Source organism: Gobio gobio, assembly GCF_949357685.1.
Source record: "Gobio gobio genome assembly, chromosome: 12".
NCBI lineage: Eukaryota > Metazoa > Chordata > Actinopteri > Cypriniformes > Gobionidae > Gobio > Gobio gobio.
In genome coordinates, this window is record NC_137105.1 from 23486237 (window position 1) to 23509431 (window position 23195).

The window sequence follows — 23195 nt, forward strand, 5'->3', positions numbered from 1 at the left end:
GAACCAAATATGGTTCTTCTATGGCTTCACTGCGAAAACCTTTATCTGGAACCTTTATTTTTAAGAGTGTACATAACAACGTTTTTAGGCAGCAGACATGTTGACCATTGATTTGTAATGAGAACATAATGCTATTTCTCTTTTCTGGACACACTAATATTGGATGAAAATCGAACAGTCGGTTGGAGTATGAGTATGTGCATGTGATGGATTGCATCTAATGGCCCTCAGAGAGGAAACAAAGTGTTGTTTCCTATTTATATCAGATTGAAATGGACAAAAACATACCAAATGTAGCAATGTAAACTATTGGAGTTTTCCAATAGTTTTTCCTAGCTAAGTATTTAATCAAGTTATATTAAAATGCATAAATTCTACATTTGTCCCAGCGGCACGTAGAAATATACTCAAAACTGTGCAGTGCTGTTTCTCAGCTGGATAGATGATTTATTTTTTAATGTACCCGGCTGAACAAGAAACTAAATGAGCAATTTGCTGTTTTGTTGTTTCATTTCAAACAGATTGGCCATAACAAGTTGCATAACCAGAGCTTTCTGAGAAATGCCCATCTTGATGTTTCACTCATCTAACAAAACCCAGTGTTGTGAAAGTCACAAAAAAGTTAATTTTTTTTACATAAATGCTTGTTTTCGTACTCGAGTCCAATTATTTCTGATTATGAAAATACACAATTTAACAATGGACAGCAGTTTATTGCAATTATTTGTTTATTTTCAGTGTATTTGTAATAAATAATAAATTAATAATTGCAATTCCCAATATGCTTTACTTCTGAGAGAAGACAATCCCAATCAGCCTTTCCTCATGTTCTGAGACATGTTGATTATTGATATTGATCAAGGCAATAGTAGGTGCATTAGGTGTCAATACAGGAGAGTACATGAATATATATGTGCACATGAAACGGATAAGTCCCAAAACCCTTTCAAATATTGGTCTTCTTAAACAATGCATTTGAATTTGTTTTTATGAATTGTTTTGGAGGAAATTAATTCACAAATAAGCCTTAGATCTTGTGATCTCGGGGACAGCAAACCATCAACTAAATGTAGCCTCAATCAATTATCAAATAAACAATAAAAAAGACATTATTATGTGGGGAAAAAATATAAATATCCACAAAATGTTTCTTTGTTGAGAATTTCTTTTAAAAAGCAAGGCTGCTTAACACTTAGGGATCATGAAACTTGGGTCGTAAAAGTGGGTTATTACAAATCCCCTTTGAATGATACTAATACTACTACTACAACAACTGTAAACCCTAATGCTCAAAATAATTAATTGGTTTGAAAAGAGCCAACTCAAACTAAACAAATTAGTTCAATCAAATTGGCTTTTTTGAGTATTTAGAACTTTCTTTTTCTTTTGAGTTCACAAAACGGACACATTTTAAGTCTGAATTGTTTTATTGTTTTGAGTTTTATGAACTTGTTTCTCTTCATTTAGACACAATTAAATTGAACTGAGACTGGGATCCCTATTTCCCAGTATGCTTTGCCATGACACTCAAAAGGGAGAGTAAATGCTAAAATTAAGTGTTGGTTTTTTGTGTGTGTGTGTGCAATATTAATGTTAAGGTGGAGATTTAGCAGTGTTAATTGTTTTGCTGTGTTAGGTTAGAAGAGTTTCTGTTATGCTGGGTTTTGTTTTTTTTGGTGGTGGCGGGGGTCGTACCATCTTGGTGATGTAGAACATGACTTTAGTTTGATAACAGATTATGTTAAATGTTCTAATCTACATTGCTGTACTTATTCAGCAAGTGCTATGCTATCATGTGTTATCAATTAGCAAGGTAGCATTTATTGAATTAGCTAGTTAAAGTTAGCCAAGTTTCCACCACTGAAAATATTTAAGTTGATCATTTTCATCTAGATGTATGAATTAGCTTACTCAAATATTTGAAGTTAAAAGCAATTAAAAGGTATGAGTACAAAATAAAAATCGGCAAGTTCTGCTTACTTAAACTTTAAATGACTTAACTTAAACTATTTGGTGTAACCAATTGCCTACATTTTTTTTAGTTCTGCCAACTTATTCGGGTTTACTGTGTACTACTAACACTAATAATGAATATGCAAAATGGGCACATTAGGACAGCTCAGAAAATATCTCTCTTCCTTTTTTTGATCAAGTAAACTCAGCTAAGATTTGACAAATGCAGACGAAATCAAAAAGACTGACAAAACATGAACATATTTATTATGGACATAAATGTGAAGAAACCACAATGTAGCGGCTGCACAGATCAGGCACACAATTATTTGTTATATATATATAATAAAGACTGTAACAAGTAAAGGTCCAAGCAGGCTCCGAGACATCCACTGATCTGGTAACTAGCCAGGTAACTAGTGAACCTCAGAGACATTCCAGCTTATCCAGGACACTGTTTTGTTAAATGTCTTTTCTATTAAATACTGTTGTATGCATGCCTTATGATAGAATTATTAGATAATGTAACCAAAATAATAGATCACATCCTCATAATATACATTGTATGCTTGTTATATTAATCAGATTATAAAGGGACACAACTCTGAGCATGCAAATGAGTCTCAACAAAGGAAGTTCTCACCTGATATTACACCCTTTTCATTGGTCAAGCCAAACTCAAGCGGTGTGACCTCTGCAGAAGTTAAAGTGGCATTATCTCAGTGACCTTCTCTTTTCTGGTTGCAGTTTGTGTGGAAAAGTTTGGAGACATCTGGTCCAAACGCAATCCCGCGGGGCATCAAAGTTACAACCAGCCATGATGTAACTTCCCATCCAGAAGAGAGGGAACCAGAACCAAGTCAGACTAACATAGCTGATGTTTGTCATTCTTCAACCCGGAAGAATCTGTTGCAACTTCACCACCATTGAACAACTGAACCATCAAGACTTTCTTCTGTGACTCCAGATCCTGTACCCCATAAAAAAGGTTATTTTTCTGTGGCCACGAAAATAACCTCTGAGAGTTGATAGATGATTAATACTGTAAGTGTTCACGGGTAAAACAGGTTAATTGATTGAATATTAATTCTGTTACATCATGTTAATTTTATAATTAATTATTCACATTTCCTTGAGCTAATTTGCTACAACCCATATAATTGTATTGCTATCATTTATTTTATTAAATAATAATTATTTTATTATACTTTAAATTGAGTAGGAAAGGACTTTAGGAGCTGCTAAGAACCTTAAAGAACAACTATAAAAAAATGGTTATTTGATTGGTAATGGAAGAATTTAATGACCCCTGAAGAACCCTCAGCATGTATGGAAAAAGCATATTTAAAGTAAAAACTTGCTTTCTAAGAAAAAAAAGGAAGGAAAAGAGGTAAGTATCCCTTCTGAAAGCTTTATTTGAGAAGACCGAAAGCACTTCTCATGTTGCAGCATCCAAAACAATTATCTTATTACTGTGGCCATTAGGAAGCTCTCAAACAGTTTACTTTTCACAATGCTCTCAGAAGCAAAACAATTGTTCTCACTCAACATTCAAATCCTTTATCCGCACAGGCTTAATGAGTTTACAGAGTAACCTCTGGCCGTTTTTATTCAGACCACCCAGAATCAGCTTGGTTACCTTTCATACCTAAATTAATTATAGCAGCATTACACAGAGCTAAATGTGGCTTTGCACCTGCTCTTGTGCTATTTTAGTTGGGTATATCAGAAAAGGTCATCACATTAGCATATATTGTTCTATTCTGAGGTTTCAACATTTCCATTGTAGAAATCCACAGAGCAATTAAATATGATATTGACTGTAGTCTTCATATTTTCTGCTTTGGTAACTTGTTTTTTATCTTTCACTCCCCCATTATCAGTTTTATCATAGATCGTCCTGCAGTGGCTCAAGTCTCAAAATAGATCCTCAACGGTTCACAGACTGTCATTTGATATCAAGCCCAAGTAGAACATCAGGTGGGCAGACATGATGTACCACAATACTCCATATGGATGTCCTACAAGGAGGCCAGATTAACAGCCAACCACAGAGGAAGGAAAGCCAAGGCAAGCATGAGGTGGAGAACGGCAAGTCTGATGCCAGCTGACGGGCCTGGCTTCACAGCAGTGGGTCTGGTGTAAATGTATGGATGACTCTGGGATGTCAGATTGATCATGAAAGGAAATGAAAGGATTTAATAATGGAATTGGCAAATTAAAATCAAACACATCATGCAAATATAATCGACATAAAATGACACTAAGAATCATTTCTTACCACAGGGGGGCAAATAAGCTCAATACGGTTTGAAAAGCTCTCCACCATAAACTTCTCCCCCTCAGGTTGAAACTTGCCACAAAAAAAATATGAGAGAAACTATTTTAGAATGACAAACGGTGCCTATATGACCGTGACACAGAGATAACAGAGCTTGTGGTTGTAATATACCAAATGGAGGCTGCAGTGCATGTCAAAATTATATTTATATATTTATTTGATTAAATTAAGCTTTGTAAATTTGTTCTGAGAAAAAGAAACCAACATTTACCATGTTGTTCCACAGTCCCTTGGCTAGCTCCTCGTGTCCTTTCATAGTAAAGTGGAAACAGTCCGGGGTAAAGAAGCTCATGTCAATCTTTCCATTCTAATCGGGGAAAAATTAATGAAACACAAGACTTGAACAGCACATGCACATGTTAATGGAAACCTTCATATTTAATCCTAATGCAAAGCTAAATTATAGTCATAATAAAACAATAAGTGATCACTTCTTACTAGGAGTCTTGGAGGATCTGCATGTTTCAGGAACGGTTGCAAAACTACAGCAAAGTCTTTCTTAAAGAAGCGGTCACTGTGCAAGAGCTGCTCCAGTGCTTTCTGAGACAAAATATATTTTGGGTAACACATTTTGCTACAGTGTCCTTGTCACATACTGTACTGTTATAATGTATTAAGTACATGTTAAATGTACTTAGATGTATAGTTACACTGTAACAAAGACCCCTTAAAATAGAGTGCAACTGCATTTCCCACACAGTTTAGCACCATATTTACTTGTAATATATCTGTATTTGTATTATATCTGTTTAGATAACCGAGAAAACAAATCCACCTGGAATTCTAAGTTGACTCCAACCAGCTCCTTTAGATCAGCAGATCCAGCAGCTGGCTTTACCAGACAGGAGCAGAATGACCTGGAGAGATCAGAGCATTGAATAGGAGAGAAATGAACCTGTAGCACTGAAAGAACAAAGATGACATATTAACCACCTTGAACAAAACAACCGCACAAACATTCAAAGAGATTTTTTGATTTTAAAAGAATTACTCGATATGGATTGTGTATTTATTTCCATGCACAATTAACATTCATGACATCACATTTGCTCCTAGCTAATTTTTGTAAGCTTAATTTAATTTCCTGTACCTCTGGAGCAGACATCCTGGGGTGGGTTTCTGTACTTCCCTCAGGGTCTCCATTGGCAGTATCTGGACCACGTTCACGATCATTCGAGGAACCTGCAAAGGTAAATTGATAGAAAATTGTATTAATGCATTAAGTTGATTTAAAAAAAAAAAAAATCTGTAAAGTCATATTTCACACATAATAAACAGTTATTTTGAACTTTATATTAATCAATGAAAACATTCTGTTTCCACAAAATTATTAACACAATTTTCAATATTGATCATAAGAATATATATATTTTTAAGCAGCAAATTAGAATATTAGACTGGTTTCTGAAGGATCATGTGACTGGAGTATTGATACTGAAAATTCAGCTTTGCCATAACAGGAATAAAGTACATTTTAAATATATTAAAATAGTTTTTACTGTATTTGTATTATAAAAGCCGCCTTGGTGAGCATAAGACTTTAACAAAAACCCAAGCATATGATATGTCAAAACATTTTTTTTTTGTGACTGAATCTCAAAATGTCTCATTACCTCATTCATCAGCATTTCCAAGGACACAGTCATGTAATGGATAAAGTTCTCCACCGAAAACAGGGACTGCGTGCATAAATAGAGGACATAAATTTAGAGGCTCTATAAAAGACATTCCTAAAGGACAATGTGTCTGAATACAGAATATAGACTCTGTAAAGGTCACATTTACTAGCCTAGAACTGCTGTTTCAAACACATTTCAAGGCGATACTACACATGAGAAAGATTAAACAAGATGATGACCCTCTCTACAATCGTCTATGTGTTCACGATCAAAGTTTTAAACCTCCTCTAGTTCCCGCTTTGACATTGTGAACAAAATCTGTCAATACTGTAGAAGAATCTTCTTTCTGTAGTTTGCCAAAGAAACAGCTTTGTAAGCAATGCCTTGTCTTTGCAGTAATCACAGATGTCATTCATCCCAATTAGAATGGTCAACAGTTTCCAGTCTTCATCAAAGTTAATAGCCTGTAGCAAAAGATGGAATCACAATAATGCCAAGATTTCACCCTCTGTATTTGTAATAAGGACAAAACACATTTAGTTTTGGAAACAGTAAATAATGCATTTACCTCATATGTTTTCAATGTATCAATCAAATGTCTGACTTGTTCAGGAAGATTACTAGGAAGAAAGCAAAACTCATATCATCAACTTATACAATACCACATTAGCTAAACTAAAGGTTGCAAAATACAGTTAAAGTAAAAAAACATCTTGATCGGCATATTTTCAAGTGTATGTTCTTTAACAACCATTTATGAAGAATGACTAGGGATGTACTAGCATTTACAAGGTGTTGTGTCCGGTTACAGCCAGGTTAAAACCAGTCTCGCAGAGGGGAGCTGGGGTACCATGGACCGTCTTGGTTGGGGCAGGTCCCACTAAATGAGGGTTGAAGAGTCGAATGATGTCTAATTCAAAAGCACAGAAGAGCCCGGGTCACCAATTCAATTCAGTTCAATTCACCAATTCATACTTTTCATATGACTGATGTTAAGGCAAAAGGACGTACTTGCCAGTGTAATGACATCTTGAAAGGATCCATAGCCACCAATGCTTTTAAAATATGGAACAGTTACAATAAAATGACACAATTTCTGGGCAAATATTTTGGGCACATTAATAGAACTTCACAAAGTATGAGAAATATCATCATACTGGATATAAAGTCACTTTATTTCTAAAAGTAGTTATAGAAATTAAAAAGCATGTTATATTAGTATTAGTAAAACCTTTACCTCCATGAAACATGACGGAATTCAATAGGTATGCCAAGAACTGTGGTTGCATTTGCACCAATGGCTGTCTACAAGTGAGACAATTAGTATTAGACATTATTGCTTTATTCATGAAATCCTTATAGTATAACCCTTATCAGTGCTACATCAATAATTATTTATGTATATGAACAGCTGACGCAATTAAATGAAAATTCTATCATAATTTACTCACCCTCAAGTTGTTCCAAACTTGCATGAATTTCTTTCTTCTGCTGAACACAAAATTTCTTTCTTCTGCTGAACACAAAATAAGATATTTTGAAGAATATGGGGAACTAAACATTTGATGTACCCCATAGTAGGGAAAAATACTTTGGAAGTCAATGGGGTCCATCAACTGTTTGTTTACCGATATTCTTCAAAATATGAAATAAATTGTGTTCAGCAGAAGAAAGAAATTCATACAGGTTTGGAACAAATTGAGGGTGAGTAAACGATGACAGAATTAAAATTTTTGGGCAAACTATTCCTTTAAGTTGTTTACCTCATTTTGCCTCATGAATGATCATGATTAAAGATAGTATAGAATCAATTCTGTTGTCAGCTAACTAATGAACATGAGTCCACTAAATAAGTCCACTAAACCGAAAAAAGGACAGTAAATAATCACTCACTGTCAGAGAATCTCCAAGGGCAGCGATCACTTTAATATCTGCTGCCCTCACCAGCTCAACTACAAGAGATACAGTGAATCAGGGTACCAATACATTATATAATGCAGTTTGTCTGTGGTACAACAAGAGCCAACATTCATCATCAATGATAAACATCAGTGTTAAGGTATTTAAAAAAATAAAATAAAAAGCATTATATATGTAATAGAAAATTTGTCCCGAGCGCGATTGTACAATCAAGCTTGAACGTACTGACTTCAGAACATTAGTCTGTATTTACCATTGGCAAATATTGTCACAATGTGGAAAAATAGTCCAGACCAGCCTACCTGAGGTTGGCACAGAAGAGGAGGGGCTCATGTCTGGACACGTGAATGGTGGATGTTTGAAACTGATTGGCCTGGTCTTCTCAGGAAACTCCTGTAACAAAATAACATGCTAAACAGCCGGTTTCTGTGACATCACAACCAAAACATCATTCAGGCCACAGACCACCTGGATAACTGAAATTATGTTTACATTATGACTTAAAGATAAACGAATTGGACAGTTGTATTTATGGCCTCGTGTGACTGAAAAAACATCCTCAACCATATGATAGAGCAAAAAACTTCCCATCAAAAATACACAAATGTACCTTTCTAAGCGCTTCCTCGCTGTAGTGACTGAGTCCTTCCTCATACTCCAGCCTCCATTCATCCCCTTGAGATAGATATTATAATCCATGAGTACTCAAGCTTTAACAAAATATGATACAGACCGGCCTCCATAGGTACCGAACAAGCACAAAGGCCTTCAACACAGGTTGACATAAACATCTCGCTCCACCAGGTCAATCTCACACATGTATCGTGGGCCCTGTGCTCCAGCTTATCTTCCCAGCTCTGGATGCTTCCAGCACTTACCTTTGACAGGGCAGAGGGCTAGTACGCAGGTTGCCACGGCAATGAAAAGCCACTCCATGGTGGAGCGTTTCCAAGCTGGTTAGCACAATGGATGTGCGTGCAGAGAGAACGGGGCCATTATATCACTGCCCCTTTATCTCCCCCACCCAAAACAGCTGAGTGACGAAGTTCAGGCCCACCGACATAAAGCATGATCCAGATGCACATGCAACTGCCAGGGGACTGGTGACCATTCACAACTTCAGAGAGCTTTACTAGAAACTGTGTAGCACTGGGGCCTGGGAGAAACAGACCCGCAGCGCAATGCAGATCAGGACCAGGAATCCTTTCAGAGAGAAATAAATATGGTGGCAGGTTGATGTTGTGTGCACTGGATGCTTGTTTGGACTGAATAGCATTTGATAGGATAGGAAAGGACATTTGCTGTGAACCCATTGATTTTTATTAGTTATTTAGAAACATTGCCAGTTGAACATTTGCTTTTTTAGACTCATCTGTTGTCATCTCAGTATTATGAGCGGCTTGTTTTACATAGAAGAATCTGTTAAATGATTTTTATAGTTTCAAACCATTGCTGAATTGAGAACTCCACAAAAACAGACTAATGCTCTGGTGCATCTTTGCATGAAAAACAGTCCTTTACATTCTATTCACAGAAGTATGCTTACATTAGTTTTTTTTTTATTTATTTTTTTACACCAAACGTTGTGGTATTGCTATATTACCTGAAACGACAGACACATTCCATCGCCAAACGATCAAATATTCTAGACATGCTCACAATTTAAACGATCTGAAAAAATATTTTCCTCTGAAAAAAGAACCTAAAACTTAGATTCAGCACACAAAGCCACATCCTGAAGCAAATTAATCCGCTTCAGGAAGCTGATGTTACAGAACAACAGATCTTATAATGATAATCATCAAAAATAGCTTTGAAAGCATTCGATGGTTTGAAAATAAAAAAGGAAAAATCCTGAAAACAGAGCATTATAGTCAAATAGAAACCCATTCAACAATTAAAATGCTTTTCATTTATGCAGTGGAATTTATATCCTATTTTTGAAAATTTTGGAAAGGTTGGATGACTGCTGAAAAACGAGGTTCAGTCCTGAAACATACTGGACACCAGCCATAATTGCACTGAATCTTTACCATAAATATACTACAGACACACTTTTGAAACAACAAAATGAGGTCAAGGGCCGTCTCAATGATTCAACATTTGGCAAGGTGAGCGTTTATGGCAATAAAAAGCCTTTTGACACACTTCTAACCTTAAATTACTTTCTAGTTTATTCATCTGCAACTGCGGGCGTTTTAAATCAAGTGAAATCTACATCTATGTGCTGGTGAAAACAACTTTTGTCCAAATACTGACATTATATATCATTTCTGGATGTGAACTAAAAAATAAAAAATATCTGCAAGCAAGCCACTTAAAAGGAACGCATGCTTAGAGTGTGAACTTTTTACATATCGAATTCAGTGTGCAGCCCTCCTCACACTCTGCAGCCCAATGAGGCATGGTGTCCGAGTCCGAAATTGTACCAAACTTAATATGAAAAAAAAACTAAAATAAAAATCTGAATGAGTTGCACAAAATAGGTTCGACCCTTGACTTTTAGCACAGTGGCAAGCAAAATTCAGAAACAACTACCGTAGTTCATTCAGCAATGTTATATTTTTTCCCCCACATAGTGAGCGTTGATTTGCACAAATGTTATTTCACCTGGCAAAACCCTGAGGCGCACATTTAAGATATCGTAGAAGTTCATCTAGCTTTCCCCAAGCCACAGTAAAAAAGACTAAAGAAGGGCTGGACAAGGCAACAAGAGTCTTGAAGGCTCTTTTGGGGTTTACAGGATTAAAGACCACAGCAGGGTATAGGTGTCAGCGGCTGTCCCGGTGAGTGAGAGAGAGAGACGCTAATGGGCCTCAATTCTTTCTCCCGTAACCCTAGTCCCATTCGGTCACCTCCATCCTGATCCCTGCTCTCTGCTCTCATTGTTCCTCAGGCTCTCCGGCAGGCTGCTCCGGCTGTGCTGGAGGTCTAGGGGGCGCTAGAGGGGCTCTGGGTACGGCTTGGTGCTGTCTCTGCCGATATGCGATCACTGTGCCCAAGAGCAGAGCAATGACAGTCATGAGGTAAAGATCCCACTCTGGACCCAGTAACTGGTCAAGATCCACCTGAGATAGAAGCTCCTTCAGCTGAAGAAAAAAAGATGCATTGTTATTGTTATATTCCTTGATTTGAGACATATCAGATTTAAAGGGATAGTTCACCCAAAAATGAAAATTATCCCATAATTGACTCACCCTCAAGCCATCCTAGGTGTAAATTACATTATTTCAGACAAATACAATCTGAGTTATATTAAAAATGTCCTGGCTCTTCCAAGCTTTAAAATGGCAGTGAATTGCAGCCCAAAATTAAGCCTAAAAAAGTGCACCATCCATTATAAAAGTAATCCACATGGCTCCGGGGCAGGGCCACTTCTAGCTGTTCTGACGCCATAGGTAAAATCCTTATTGGTGCCCCCAGTCAAATTCTAAAAAGCAACATTGGTATTACTGGTATTAAATAACAAATACATACCAAATTATATTTGTTAATAAGGATTCAAATTAATACCAGACAGTAATACCATTGTGTAGCCAGACGCCTGTATAGCCCTAGGCCTATATTTATTTATTTATTTATATATATATATATAATATATATATATATATTTATTTATTTATTTATTTATTTATTTATTTATTTATTTATTTATTTATTTATTTATTTATATATATATATATATATATATATATATATATTTTTTTTTTTTTTTTTTTTTTTTGTGCAATCCCTAGTTGCTAAGAAATTGTTCTCAGACATAACTGAATCAGTTTGTATTCTTATTACTTTCATGTGAAATGTAATAATTATGTAGTGTGGTTTTTCTTACTCATTGATGCTTGAACTTTCCCTTTAAATAACGTGACGCTATGCCCTCTGTGTGTACGACACTGCTTGTATTAAGCACTATTAGAACTGAATGAATCGATTCAGCATTCAACACCATCCGTAAAGATGCGTTAAATTCAACATGATATAAATGATATATTAAATTGGCCGTAAAAGTTTTATATGGGACAATTACAAATCACACCAATTCTTTAACAATGCATTGGCGCAAAAACCTTTTGGAGGTGCAAGTAAGAGAAGAAAGCTTTAATTTCAAAACAAGGCATCAAGAAGCTTCGAAGCGTTATGAATCAGTGAGTCGAATCATGATTCGGATCGCGTGTCAAACCGCCAAACTGCTGAAATTTGCCGATCCAAACTGCTGATTTGACTCACTGATTCATAACGCTTCGAAGCTTCTTGATGCCTTGTTTTGAAATCGTCATCACTATATAAGTCGTTATTTAGGGTTTTTTTGCACACAAAAACTATTCTCGCCGATTCATAAAGTTATTTTAGAACCACTGTAGTGAGATGGACTTTGTAACGATGTCTTTAGTACCTTTTAAGGGTCTTGAGAGTGAACCGTGCATTGTGCCAATGGAGGCCTTTCAGAGCCATCAGATTTCAACTAAAATATCTTAATTTCTGTTCCGAAGATGAACGGAGGTCTTACGGGTGTCGAACGACATGAGGGTAAGTAATTAATGACATAATTTTCATTTTTGGGTGAACTAACCCTTTAAGGCCTTATTAAGTTTGATAATGGATGGATGCACTTTTTTGGGCTTCAAAATTTTGGGCTGCCATTATAAAGCTTGAAAGAGCCAGGACATTTTTTTTAATATAATATTTATTTTATTCGTCTGAAAGAAAGTCATATATACCTAGGATGGCTTGAGGGTGAGTAAATCACGGGGTACTTTTCATTTTTGGGTGAACTATCACTTTAAGGTGGATCCTTACTGACAGATTTGACTTACATTGAGATCCTGCAAGTACTGTAGTGCATAAATGAGACCCAGCTTGCACAGGGCTAGGAACACAGGAACTTGGGCATCAGGACTGGCCTCTGCAGCCATGTCATAGAAACGTTTAGCCAAATGAATGTCCTGTGGAGGAACAATCGAAAACATTAGTGCACTTTTAATTGTATGCACAACAGTGTCAGTTTTTGTTTTGTTTTTAGAAAGAAATTAATACTTTTATTCAGCAAGAATGCATTAAAAACTGACAGCGAAGATATTTATAATATAACAAAAGATTTCCATTTTAAATAATGCCCTTCTTTTAAATTTGAGGGGGGGGGGGGGTTACCATGGTTTCTACAAAATGATTAAGCAGCACAACTGTTTTCAACATTGATAAGAAATGTTTTATGAGCATCAAATCAGCATATTAGAATGATTTCTGAAGGATCATGTGACACTGAAGACTGACGACAGAAGTAATGATGCTGAAAATTCAGCTTTGCCACCACAGGAATAAAGTACATTTTTAAATATGTAAAACGGTATTTAATACTGTATTATTTTCTCAACTTTACTGTTTTTACTGGATTTTAAATCAAATAAAATTCAGCCTTGGTGAGCATAAGAGACTTCTTTCAAAAACACTACTGATGAAAAGTTTAGGGGTTGGTAAGAATGTGTAGTGTACATGCTATATGTAAATTTCACCTGTTTGATACCGAGGCCCTTCTCATGCATATATCCCAGATTGAACATGGCCTGTGCACTATGCTGTTGCTCAGAGGCCAGACGATAATGAATGACTGCAGTCTCATAGTCCACATCAGTGCCATAGCCATAGAAATGATAGTCACCCAGCTTGATTCTGGCCACCGTGTATCCTGTGACAAACAGACGTCATGGATGTTCAACAGCCTCATGGAAATTAAAATGTTATAAAAACAGAAGCCTGTATGAGCCTGAAGGGGTTTATTTAGCGATAATGACTGTCTGACTATAAACGATCCAGCTTATTATGTGGATGTGTAGCAAATGTATACATAAATTGGCATGAAACATTGAAATTCTTTTTTTTATCCACTTAAATTATATTCAAAAAGAGTGCAGAGTAATATGAGATATGCAAAACTATCATAGTGTAAAAGACTGGATGCTATGGTCAAATACAGTTTAGCATTAATTATACCGAAATATCTGACCACAGAATGTTGCGAGGGACCAATCAGAATCAAGTATCTGAGAGAGCCGTGTAGTAAACGGTTATATTTGTCTCACTGTAAAAGGCCATCAAAGCACTTTGGCATTTTGCATTCGAGAGTGACTGTATGGGTTGAAGAAAACAGTCAAACCTTGAGCGGCTGCTCTGGTCCAGTGGAGCAAAGCCCGTGGGTACGTTTCATTCTCATTGAAGATCTGTGACCCCTCTGAAAGACACATACACAGAGACGGTGTCAGATTTACCTTTAGAAATGTACCTTTTGAAGTGACTTAATTTAGCTGGGTTTTAATTTACCAAGAGACCGTAAAAATGAAAGATCTTCGTAAGTGGTCTCTTAGGCTCTGTGCAGACTGCTTTACCTTCACGGAAGATTCTGTGACCTTCTTTGTGCAATCCCACATATTTTGACATATAGACTTTCCCCCAGTCATTCATGATTACTAATATTTTTTTATTAATATATTCAGATAATTATATTTAATCAGCTATATGTTAGTTAAGAAATTTGTAAATTATCTAGCGAAGTCAAGCCAATTATATATTTTAGAGCAGAACATAAAAAATAACAATTACATTCCCTTTAGCAAGGCATTTTCTTTAGAAAAGTGATATATCCATGACTTTTACAGGCCTAGAAAAAAAAAATTGAAAGATTTCTTGATATTTCCAGGTTTTCATCCTGTTCTTCGTTACAAAATTCTGACTACGGGTGGCAGTTAAAGTTTGTGTCAACTGTGTTTTTTGGGGACATTCTTGTTAGCTTTCATATTTTTGCAATAAATATATGGTTTAAAAACAACATTCAGATTACAAGGCAGATGCTGGCTGACGTGACCACTGTAAGGACAGATTTAAAGGGTCAGAAAGATCCAGGTTTGCTTTCTCAGACCAGCTTTTAACTAAAAACCACAATTAACATGCATGTAGGTGTTGGGGGTTATGGCGCCCTCTGGTGGTAGAGCACTAACTCACTTTGATCGAGGATGAAAGCCACATTGCTCTGGGCAACCTCGTAGCCTTGTTCGGCCAGCAGTAGATACTGTACTAGAGAAGAGTCCATATCTCCCTCCTTAAAGCCTCCGTATGCCGCCATGAGTCTCTCAGACCAGCGGCCGCGCTCACACACATTCTTGAAGAGCTGTTCTCACAAATACACATACATTATCTTGACTATCAGAAAAGCTTTTTTTAACATGGCTATGCATCATGAAATAAAAATCCCTCACCTCCACTGCAGTGTGGCAGGAGCGCATGACCCCAGTCCCCGTGGCATGCATCTGGGCTAGATTATAGAAGGCCAGGATGTGACCCGCTTGAGATGCCAGGTTAAAGAATTTAAGTGCCTGCTTATAATCACGTTTTACCCCGATGCCATCTATATGAAGAACGAGAGAGAGTCATAAATGCACTTTTCATACTCTTCAAACACCCACCACTGAAATGACTAAGACACTTCTTAGTCCTCAATATTTGTCAAGATCATGTCAGAAGCAGAATGCAGGTGGGAGTTTGTCATGGCAACAATCACCTAGGCAACCAAACCAAAAGTGTCTGTGATTTAAGATAAAAATAAGATTTTGAAATTAAAATGGTGGAACAGTGAGCTAGAAAGATATTTTAGAGCAGAGCAAACCATGAAAAAAATGTACATTCACAATATACATTTACATGGCTTTTTTACATTTTTCAATTTTAATTTTACAAATTTCCATTAAATAAATAAATAATAACATTAATAGTTGTTTTTGTATTCTCAGAATTTTGGAATACCTGATGATATTTATTTGATGATATATTATTAACTCAAATACATTTTACCAGACACTCTCACTCTCTCCAGTACGCACTTACTGTAGTACATGGTTCCCAGCTGTAGCTGTCCGTCCACCCAGCCTTGCTCTGCAGCTTTCTGAAAATACTTCAGGGCCAGGTCATAGTTCTGCAGGATCAAGAAGAAACAATATCTGAAGAGGTAATTTAATTGAATGATGTTAGTACAGCTCATCCAGGAAACTCACCACAGGAACGCCCCTTCCATACAGATAAGCCATACCGAGGCCACTCTGGCCAACTGGATTACCCTAATAGATGAAAACCAAAATCAAGGATTAGAGGAGAACATATGAAAATAAACCATTTCTGAATTTTGAAAAGTCTCACCAAGTCTGCAGCCTTTTTGAAATAATGTAGGGCCGTCTCATTGTTCTGAGGCACGTACTCGCTGCCTTCAGAGTACATCTGAGAACACATGAAGGTTGAAAGATTAAGCAACAGGACAAGAAAAATATTCAGTTATGGTCCAATAAAACTACAAAAAAATATATAAAAAGGACTCATTATATGAGTCAATACCTTTCCAAGGAATGCCATTGCATGCGTGTTCCCTGCATTTGCTGCTTGGTTAAAGTACTCATATGCTCGCTGAAAAATAATGACAAAATGAAAGTATAAAATCCTTATTTCATATAATTTAAGGAAATTGTTAAAATGGCAGAGCCTCAAAATTATGCCTGAACAGAAATTACCTGATGATTCTGTTCTACACCTCGTCCTCCATGTAAGTGTAACTGGCCCAGACCCACCTAGACGGCAAATTTAAATGTGAGGCTAATCATCCAAAAGACAGGTAGATCAAAATGCAATTGAAATTGACATGAAACATGAAATTTGACATGAAAGTTGCGATTGTCATTTCTTCCCTAAATGTGAAGTACATCCGAGTGAAACGGTTTCTCGATTGAGAGAAGAAAAAAAAAAGTAGGGCAGGACTTGATTTTGTCCACTGGAAATTGATTGGATTGTTGTGGTTTACCATTGCTGTGATCTCATGTGTGTGACAGGTTGTCCTGCCCTCGTACCAGTAAACACGTCAGAGAAGAGTTAATCATTTTGAATTGAAAAAAAACTAAACGGAATTAAAAATGATAATAATGATGTGCACAGATAACACATTTATAATAAACACTACAATATTCCAAAAAATAAAAGTATTGTCCATTTTTATTTCATAGTGACTTTGAAAGGGGGGTATAATGCTATTTCATGCATTCTGACTTATGTACACTGTTATAGAGTTGGATTTTCATGCTCAACATTGTCAAAAAATGTATACAGAGTGTTTCTATGCAAAATACACTCCATCAGGATTCGAACAAGTTTCGGAAAGTTTTTTTCCAGTATGGCCCTGTATGACATCATAAAGGGCAGAATTCCTTGAATGGGCACTTTTCCCAGATGAGCGTGTGTGCACCTCAACCAGAGCAAGAGCGAGGCAAAAACACGTCCATCAACAAGCTTCGTTCAGGTTACGGAAGCCGCTGACAGCGTTGTCATTTGTTTTAAGACCACAAAATCAACTAAAATGTCACTAAAGAAGTATGTTTTTGGTTGTAGGGAAAGATAACCTTGTTCAGCTTCCCAAATAACTCAGCGTTAAGGAAACAGTGGATGCAGTTTGTTTTTCCAGTGCAGCAATGGAGCAAGTGTGTTTGATCCAAGTCATGAGTCGAAAACATAGGTGGTGAGTGAAACTGCATCGAATGTCTTGAGTTTTGTTGGCAATCGGCACATAGTGCATATAATGTAAACAACACGAACGTATAGTGAATCGAAATTTATCCAGGGATAATGCCATGATGTATTGTGTGTGTGTGTGTGTGTGTGTGTGTGTGTGTGTGTGTGTGTGTGTGTGTGTGTGTGTGTGTGTGTGTGTGTGTGAGTGCACTTGTGACTCTTTAGCCTTTCATAAATAAGATAAAACTAAAGACACTTCAGAGATATGAAGGATGCAATACTACTCTATAGGTACTCAAGATTAACATGAGATTGGTAGAAATTGTGTTTTTTGTACCCTTTAACGCCAAAATATGAAATATAAAAAAATTGCTGCAGTGACAGTCAATTCTCAATTTCAAATAATGTCACAGACAAAACAACATGGTTTTACTATACCTGTGCCTGCACATCTCCTTTCTCAGCCAAGAACTGGTAGTACTGGATTAAATCCTCCTCTAGCATTCCACTGCTAGAGCCAGGATTTTCCACTTCATCTAAGAGCCTGATCCGCTGTACTGCACTGCCCCCTGTCAGGGACACATCGCTGGCCACTAACACACACACAAAAAGAGGCTACTATGATATTTCAAGACTTAATCATCACTCGATCTGAATTAAGTGAGGACAACTAAGTGGTTCCAGTGATTACAGGTGGGCGATATAACCAAAATCTATCAGCACAGCATGAGTAAATTTAACCCAAAGGCCTGTTATATATTAATATCTCTAGTTTTTTTTTATGTTCACACTGCTCAGAAAACAATCCTTTCACATGTATTATGTAAGTAGTAAGTCACTTAACTTTTTTAAACAGCCTGAACAAGATCAAAATCATCGGTAACAAGATATCATGTTTACATGTGGCCACCAGGGATCCAGATACATTTTTTTTTATTATGTTGTGCTGAAATTAGACATATTTAGATGTGTATGAGGACTGCATCTGATGAAGCACAGAAATGTAATCAATTTACCATGATTGGCCACAAGTCTGTAGTGAGTGAGAGCAGATTCACAGCTCTGAGGAACCCCAACACCTCCCCAATATCTGTAGCCCTGAAAAAAAAGCATGATGATTATCATGAACTGCAGGACAAACACAAACCTACCAATGCATTGAGAAAGTAGTCATGGATAAATTATGATGCCACAAGGTCTGAGGTTTCAATTTGTTTCATGTAACGGAGCCAATGTGGCAGTCAGAATTACAGTAGTTCCGAAGGCTTGTCTAGACAGACACTCAGCTTGATATAATCAAGGTCAAATAAGACTTGACACATAAGATAAGCAAGTAATCAAGTCTAGTTTCCTGGCTGGAACAAGATCCGTTCTCGTTGAAAATATAGGACAGAGAATCATTCTCCTTACCAGAATCATATGTGCTATTAGGTTTCCACCCAAAGCTCCAAAGGTGTAGTACACCAATGCCTGCAATTAGGTGAAATACAGTATTTTCATTAAACATTCACATTTCAAATAAGCATGTTGTGCTTGATAAATGTCATTAGGGGATACCTTTGCTTGACTAGAGTTCACTCCTAGTCCCGCAGCGTATAGGAAACCAAGTGCCTGTGTGAACACAAATTGGATGGGACCTCAATGTAAAAAAGAAAAAGAAAAAACTGAATAATGATAAAAAAAAATTAAAAAAGGAATGAGGTTTTCCTGATGCAATAGAACATTACTGATAAAATAACCCAACACACAGCTGCTATTTTAACAAACAGCTTGAAATGAGTCAAAGGACAAAAAAAAGGGATGACATTTAGTTTATAAACAGTTGCTATTACAGTCTGGGCTTTAGGGGAGCCCTCCAGTGCCAGTTTCTCAAAGATCTCCTTCGCCTGAGGAACGTCCTGGGGTAAGTAGTCTCCAAACAACATGGCATATGCCACCTTCTCCATGGCCTTGGCATGACCCATCTCTGCAACTTTCAGGAGTTTTTCATACAACCTGTAATACACAAATGAATAGAATTATGAATATACTAGCGTATACTAGTACGATTTTTTTTATTGGGGGTCAGCATGCTACATTTTCTTGATGAAAAATACAATACAAACAGTAATATTGTGAAATATTCTAACAATTTAAAATAATACTTTAATTTAAAATATTTATACATTTTAATTTATTTATATGATGGCAAAGCTGGATTTTCAGCAGACATTGCTCTAGTCTTCAGTGTCACATGAGAAATCGTTCTAATCTTTGTCCATCAGAAATCTTTCTAATACACTGATTTGGTGCTTCAAGAAACATTTGTTATTATTATCAGTGTTGAAAACTACAGTGGTTGAGAGACCTCAACACGTTGCAACTAAAGAAAACCCATACAAATAGAAAAAACACCAGCAACATCATCAATTTGACAACACGTGCTGCAAATGCCTACAACACAACCAAATACAGATACACACTGTAAAAAGCACAGAACACCATTTTTCAAGGGGACCCCAACAAGTGACAAACCTGGCTGGGACATGCTTATTGTTCAATGCCTACTTGTCAGTGGTGTTGTCGATGACCTGAAAGGTGAGGTTTTTTGTGTGTGTTTATTTTAACATCTGGATCGTATGTGCGTTGTGAGTGTTTGCAACTCCATTTCTGTATTAGGTTGCGTTGTGAGCATTTATCAAACTGAGGAAGACGTTTCCTTAATTGGGTTTTTTCTATTCGCATGCGTCTTCTGCAGTTGCAGCGTGTTAAGCTCTCTCGGCCACCGTTGAAAACAGTTGTGCTGCTTAATATTTTTGTGGAAACCATGATTTTATTTTTTCAGGATTCTTTGATGAATAGAAAGTTCATAAGAACAGCCTTTATTTAAAATAGAAAACTTTTTTTTAACATTATAAAATGTCTTTTCTCTTTACGGTCACTTATGATCAATTTAACGCATCCTTGCTGGAAAAAAATTATAAATAAATAAATATCTTACTGCCCATAAACGTTTGAATAGTGTAATTAAAATACATTTAATACTTTTGACACCAACTGAGAAATCAAAACTATTCTACACTATCTGGAAAAAAAATTTGCAAACACTGTGCATGAAGATACAAATATGCATCCTTTAGGGGTAGGTAAGGTACAAAGGTGCATCTTTGAGGGTACTATACAAGCTACAAGCTTATAGTTTTCAGCAAATTTTTTCAGAAAGTGTAGCTTGATGACCTAAAAATAACAGGAAAAATTTGGCAAGAGCACTGCAAGCAATAAGAAATACACATGGCACAGAACTCACTCTTTCTTCTGGCTCCTCCGGTTGGTGCCATTAATCATCCTAAGTGTGGCCTGGTACTGTTCCTCAGCCTCTTCCACCAACCTCCTCTGCTCTGCCTGCTCCTCCGCTGTGAGGACGAATAGACACATCACACACACAAATCAAGACTTGATTTATAAAGGCCGGTATATCTTCTCATATCCAAGCTAATTATGCTAAAGAGTATGAGTAGTAAAACGCAAAAAAACTAAATCACCATTCTACTAATGTGCCAAGAACTCTTTCGCTTTCAACTAAAGTAGTATCATATTTCATGTAGACAGTAGAGTCACATATAATTCATTTTTTACAATATAAAGCACACTAAAGTATGCTACCAAAAGTACTAATAATAGCTCACTCACTTTCACAGAAGCCCCATCTCTTATCGGTGTTGTAGTCGTACGTTGTGGCACACCACAGCCTCCCGTCTCCTCTGCCTTCAGTAGTGCACTCCGAGAACTCTTTCCCTTGGAAAAGAAAAGGAAAGATGCAGGGTTCTCCAGAGGCCGTTCCACCATTCACCACCGGCACTACATCACAAGATAAACACCAATGAGAAAATAACACAATAACCAGACACTTTGACAGGAAACCAACAACACACAGGTGAACGCATGGGTGAGTAAGTTTCTTTTCTCAACAGACACTGAAAGTTGTAGGCGGTGAACACCTAAACTTAAGCAACATGAGACACAAATAGTATCAAAACCTTCATAGTGAGAGCAACATAAATGGTAGCAAAGTAGAGGGAGACAGATGATGCTAAACGTACAGACAAATCTAACTACCGAGATCTTAATCAGGAAGCACCTGCAGACCCCATCTGCCTCCGACTCACCTTCTTTATGACGTTCCTCTGGTGGAGGAGGCTGACTTGGAAGGTCTTCCTTTTCAATCGCCTCAATCTCGCTTTCGACACCAGTGTCTGTTGTGCTGCTGTCAGGCTGGGCATCTTTAGGAACATATGCATGTCCTGCCAAAATTCTGGAGCCATCATTATCATCTGTGCCCTGATTTGGACAAAACCATTGATGCAATGAGATGCAAAGATTACTAGAAAATGTGCATTGTTTACACACACACACACACACACACACACACACACACACACACACACACACACACACACACACACTTCTCTTTTATGCCAAAAATCATTAAGATATTGAGTAAAGATCATGTTCCATGAAGGTATTTTGTAAATCTCCTTATTATTAGTAATATGCCTGGCTAAGAACTTCATTTGGACAACCTTAAAGGCGATTTTCTCAATATTTAGAGTTTTTTGCACCCTCAGATTCCAGATTTTCAAATAGTTGCATCTCGGCCAAATATTATCCTATCCTAACAAATCAATGGAAAGCTTATTTATTCAGCTTTCAGATTAAATTATTTACCATAAAAATAAAACATAAATTACCCTTGACTGGTTTTGTGGTCCAGGGTCACATATACACACACACACACACACACGTGTGCATAGTGACTGATGTTTTAAGAAATAAACCAATTTAGGTTTTCATTGAGCACATGGAATCAAAATACAATACCAGGAATCACTAACATAAAACACTGCAGCCTGAGTGGACATTGCATGGCTCTGATGATGTGTCATTATGTTTTAATGCTGTATTACCTGAGGCGCACTGACATGCGCATCTCCTTCATCATCAGGAAGTACTTCTGCAATTTTACATACAATATATGTTAATACATTTGAACTGTTAAATAGCATTAGAATCTAAATAAACATGTCATATTTGTCTAATACAAGACGAAGCATTAAATACTTTAAGAAGTGTCTATTTGACTCACCACCAGCTGTCACATCCAAAGTAACAGCTAAAGCCACAATAAGGACCAGACAAGACTTCTTAAAGGGATTCATGATGCCAGACTGCGCAAAACGCAGCGAAAGACTAAAAATCTGACTTAAATAACTAGATCAGCACATCAGCTATCTGTTATCCTAACTAGCCATCTAACTGTACAAATCTGTCAGTGAACTGCACCTGACTGCATAACCCACTAACGTTAGCTATAGACCTTGGCCAGCAAGCCAATCAACCAGAAACTTCTCCCAAAAGCCAAGATGGATTATAGCAAAACAATCCATTCGCACAAATTTAACATGAACACAATAACCAACGCATTTGCAGCTAGCAGCTCAATGTAACTAACTCAGTGACAGCCTATAAACACAGCTAGCAGAGCTAAACAAACAGCACTTCTCAGAGACTAATGCTGTGGCGGTTGCGGACCATTCAATTCTTTCCAGGACGATTTCCGGAATAATGTTTCCAAGGCAACAGCAATGTCTATCAAATTCAACAACACAAGACCGTAACAGTTCAGCCGTCTTTAGGTTTCTTGTGTTTCACCATATTTCTGTTCACTGACCGACCCCCTATTTCCTAATCCGCTGCTGCTTCACCAATCAGAATACCGGACCGTTGGTGATAGCCAATCGTTGCGCTCCAAGAGTCAGTTGGCCAATCAGTTGTGCACACACAAGAGCATT

At 37.0% G+C, this 23195-nt stretch overlaps 1 protein-coding gene across 1 annotated transcript; it reads right to left on the reverse strand.

The window, feature by feature from the left end:
• Positions 1-9130: 9130 nt before the first annotated feature.
• On the reverse strand, positions 9131-23113 carry sel1l (SEL1L adaptor subunit of SYVN1 ubiquitin ligase). Its single transcript, XM_079830294.1, has 21 exons — positions 22490-23113; positions 22311-22357; positions 21513-21684; positions 21037-21204; positions 20654-20759; positions 19200-19362; positions 18925-18978; positions 18778-18837; positions 18384-18465; positions 17806-17960; positions 16380-16436; positions 16207-16275; positions 16015-16092; positions 15873-15935; positions 15706-15793; positions 15081-15229; positions 14827-14992; positions 13985-14059; positions 13344-13516; positions 12648-12776; positions 9131-10922 (listed from the first exon to the last, which is right to left on the reverse strand). The coding sequence occupies exons 1-21, from the start codon at positions 22560-22562 to the stop codon at positions 10716-10718; spliced, it is 2334 nt and encodes a 777-aa protein (XP_079686420.1). The 5' UTR covers positions 22563-23113; the 3' UTR covers positions 9131-10715.
• Between the last annotated feature and the right edge of the window lie 82 nt (positions 23114-23195).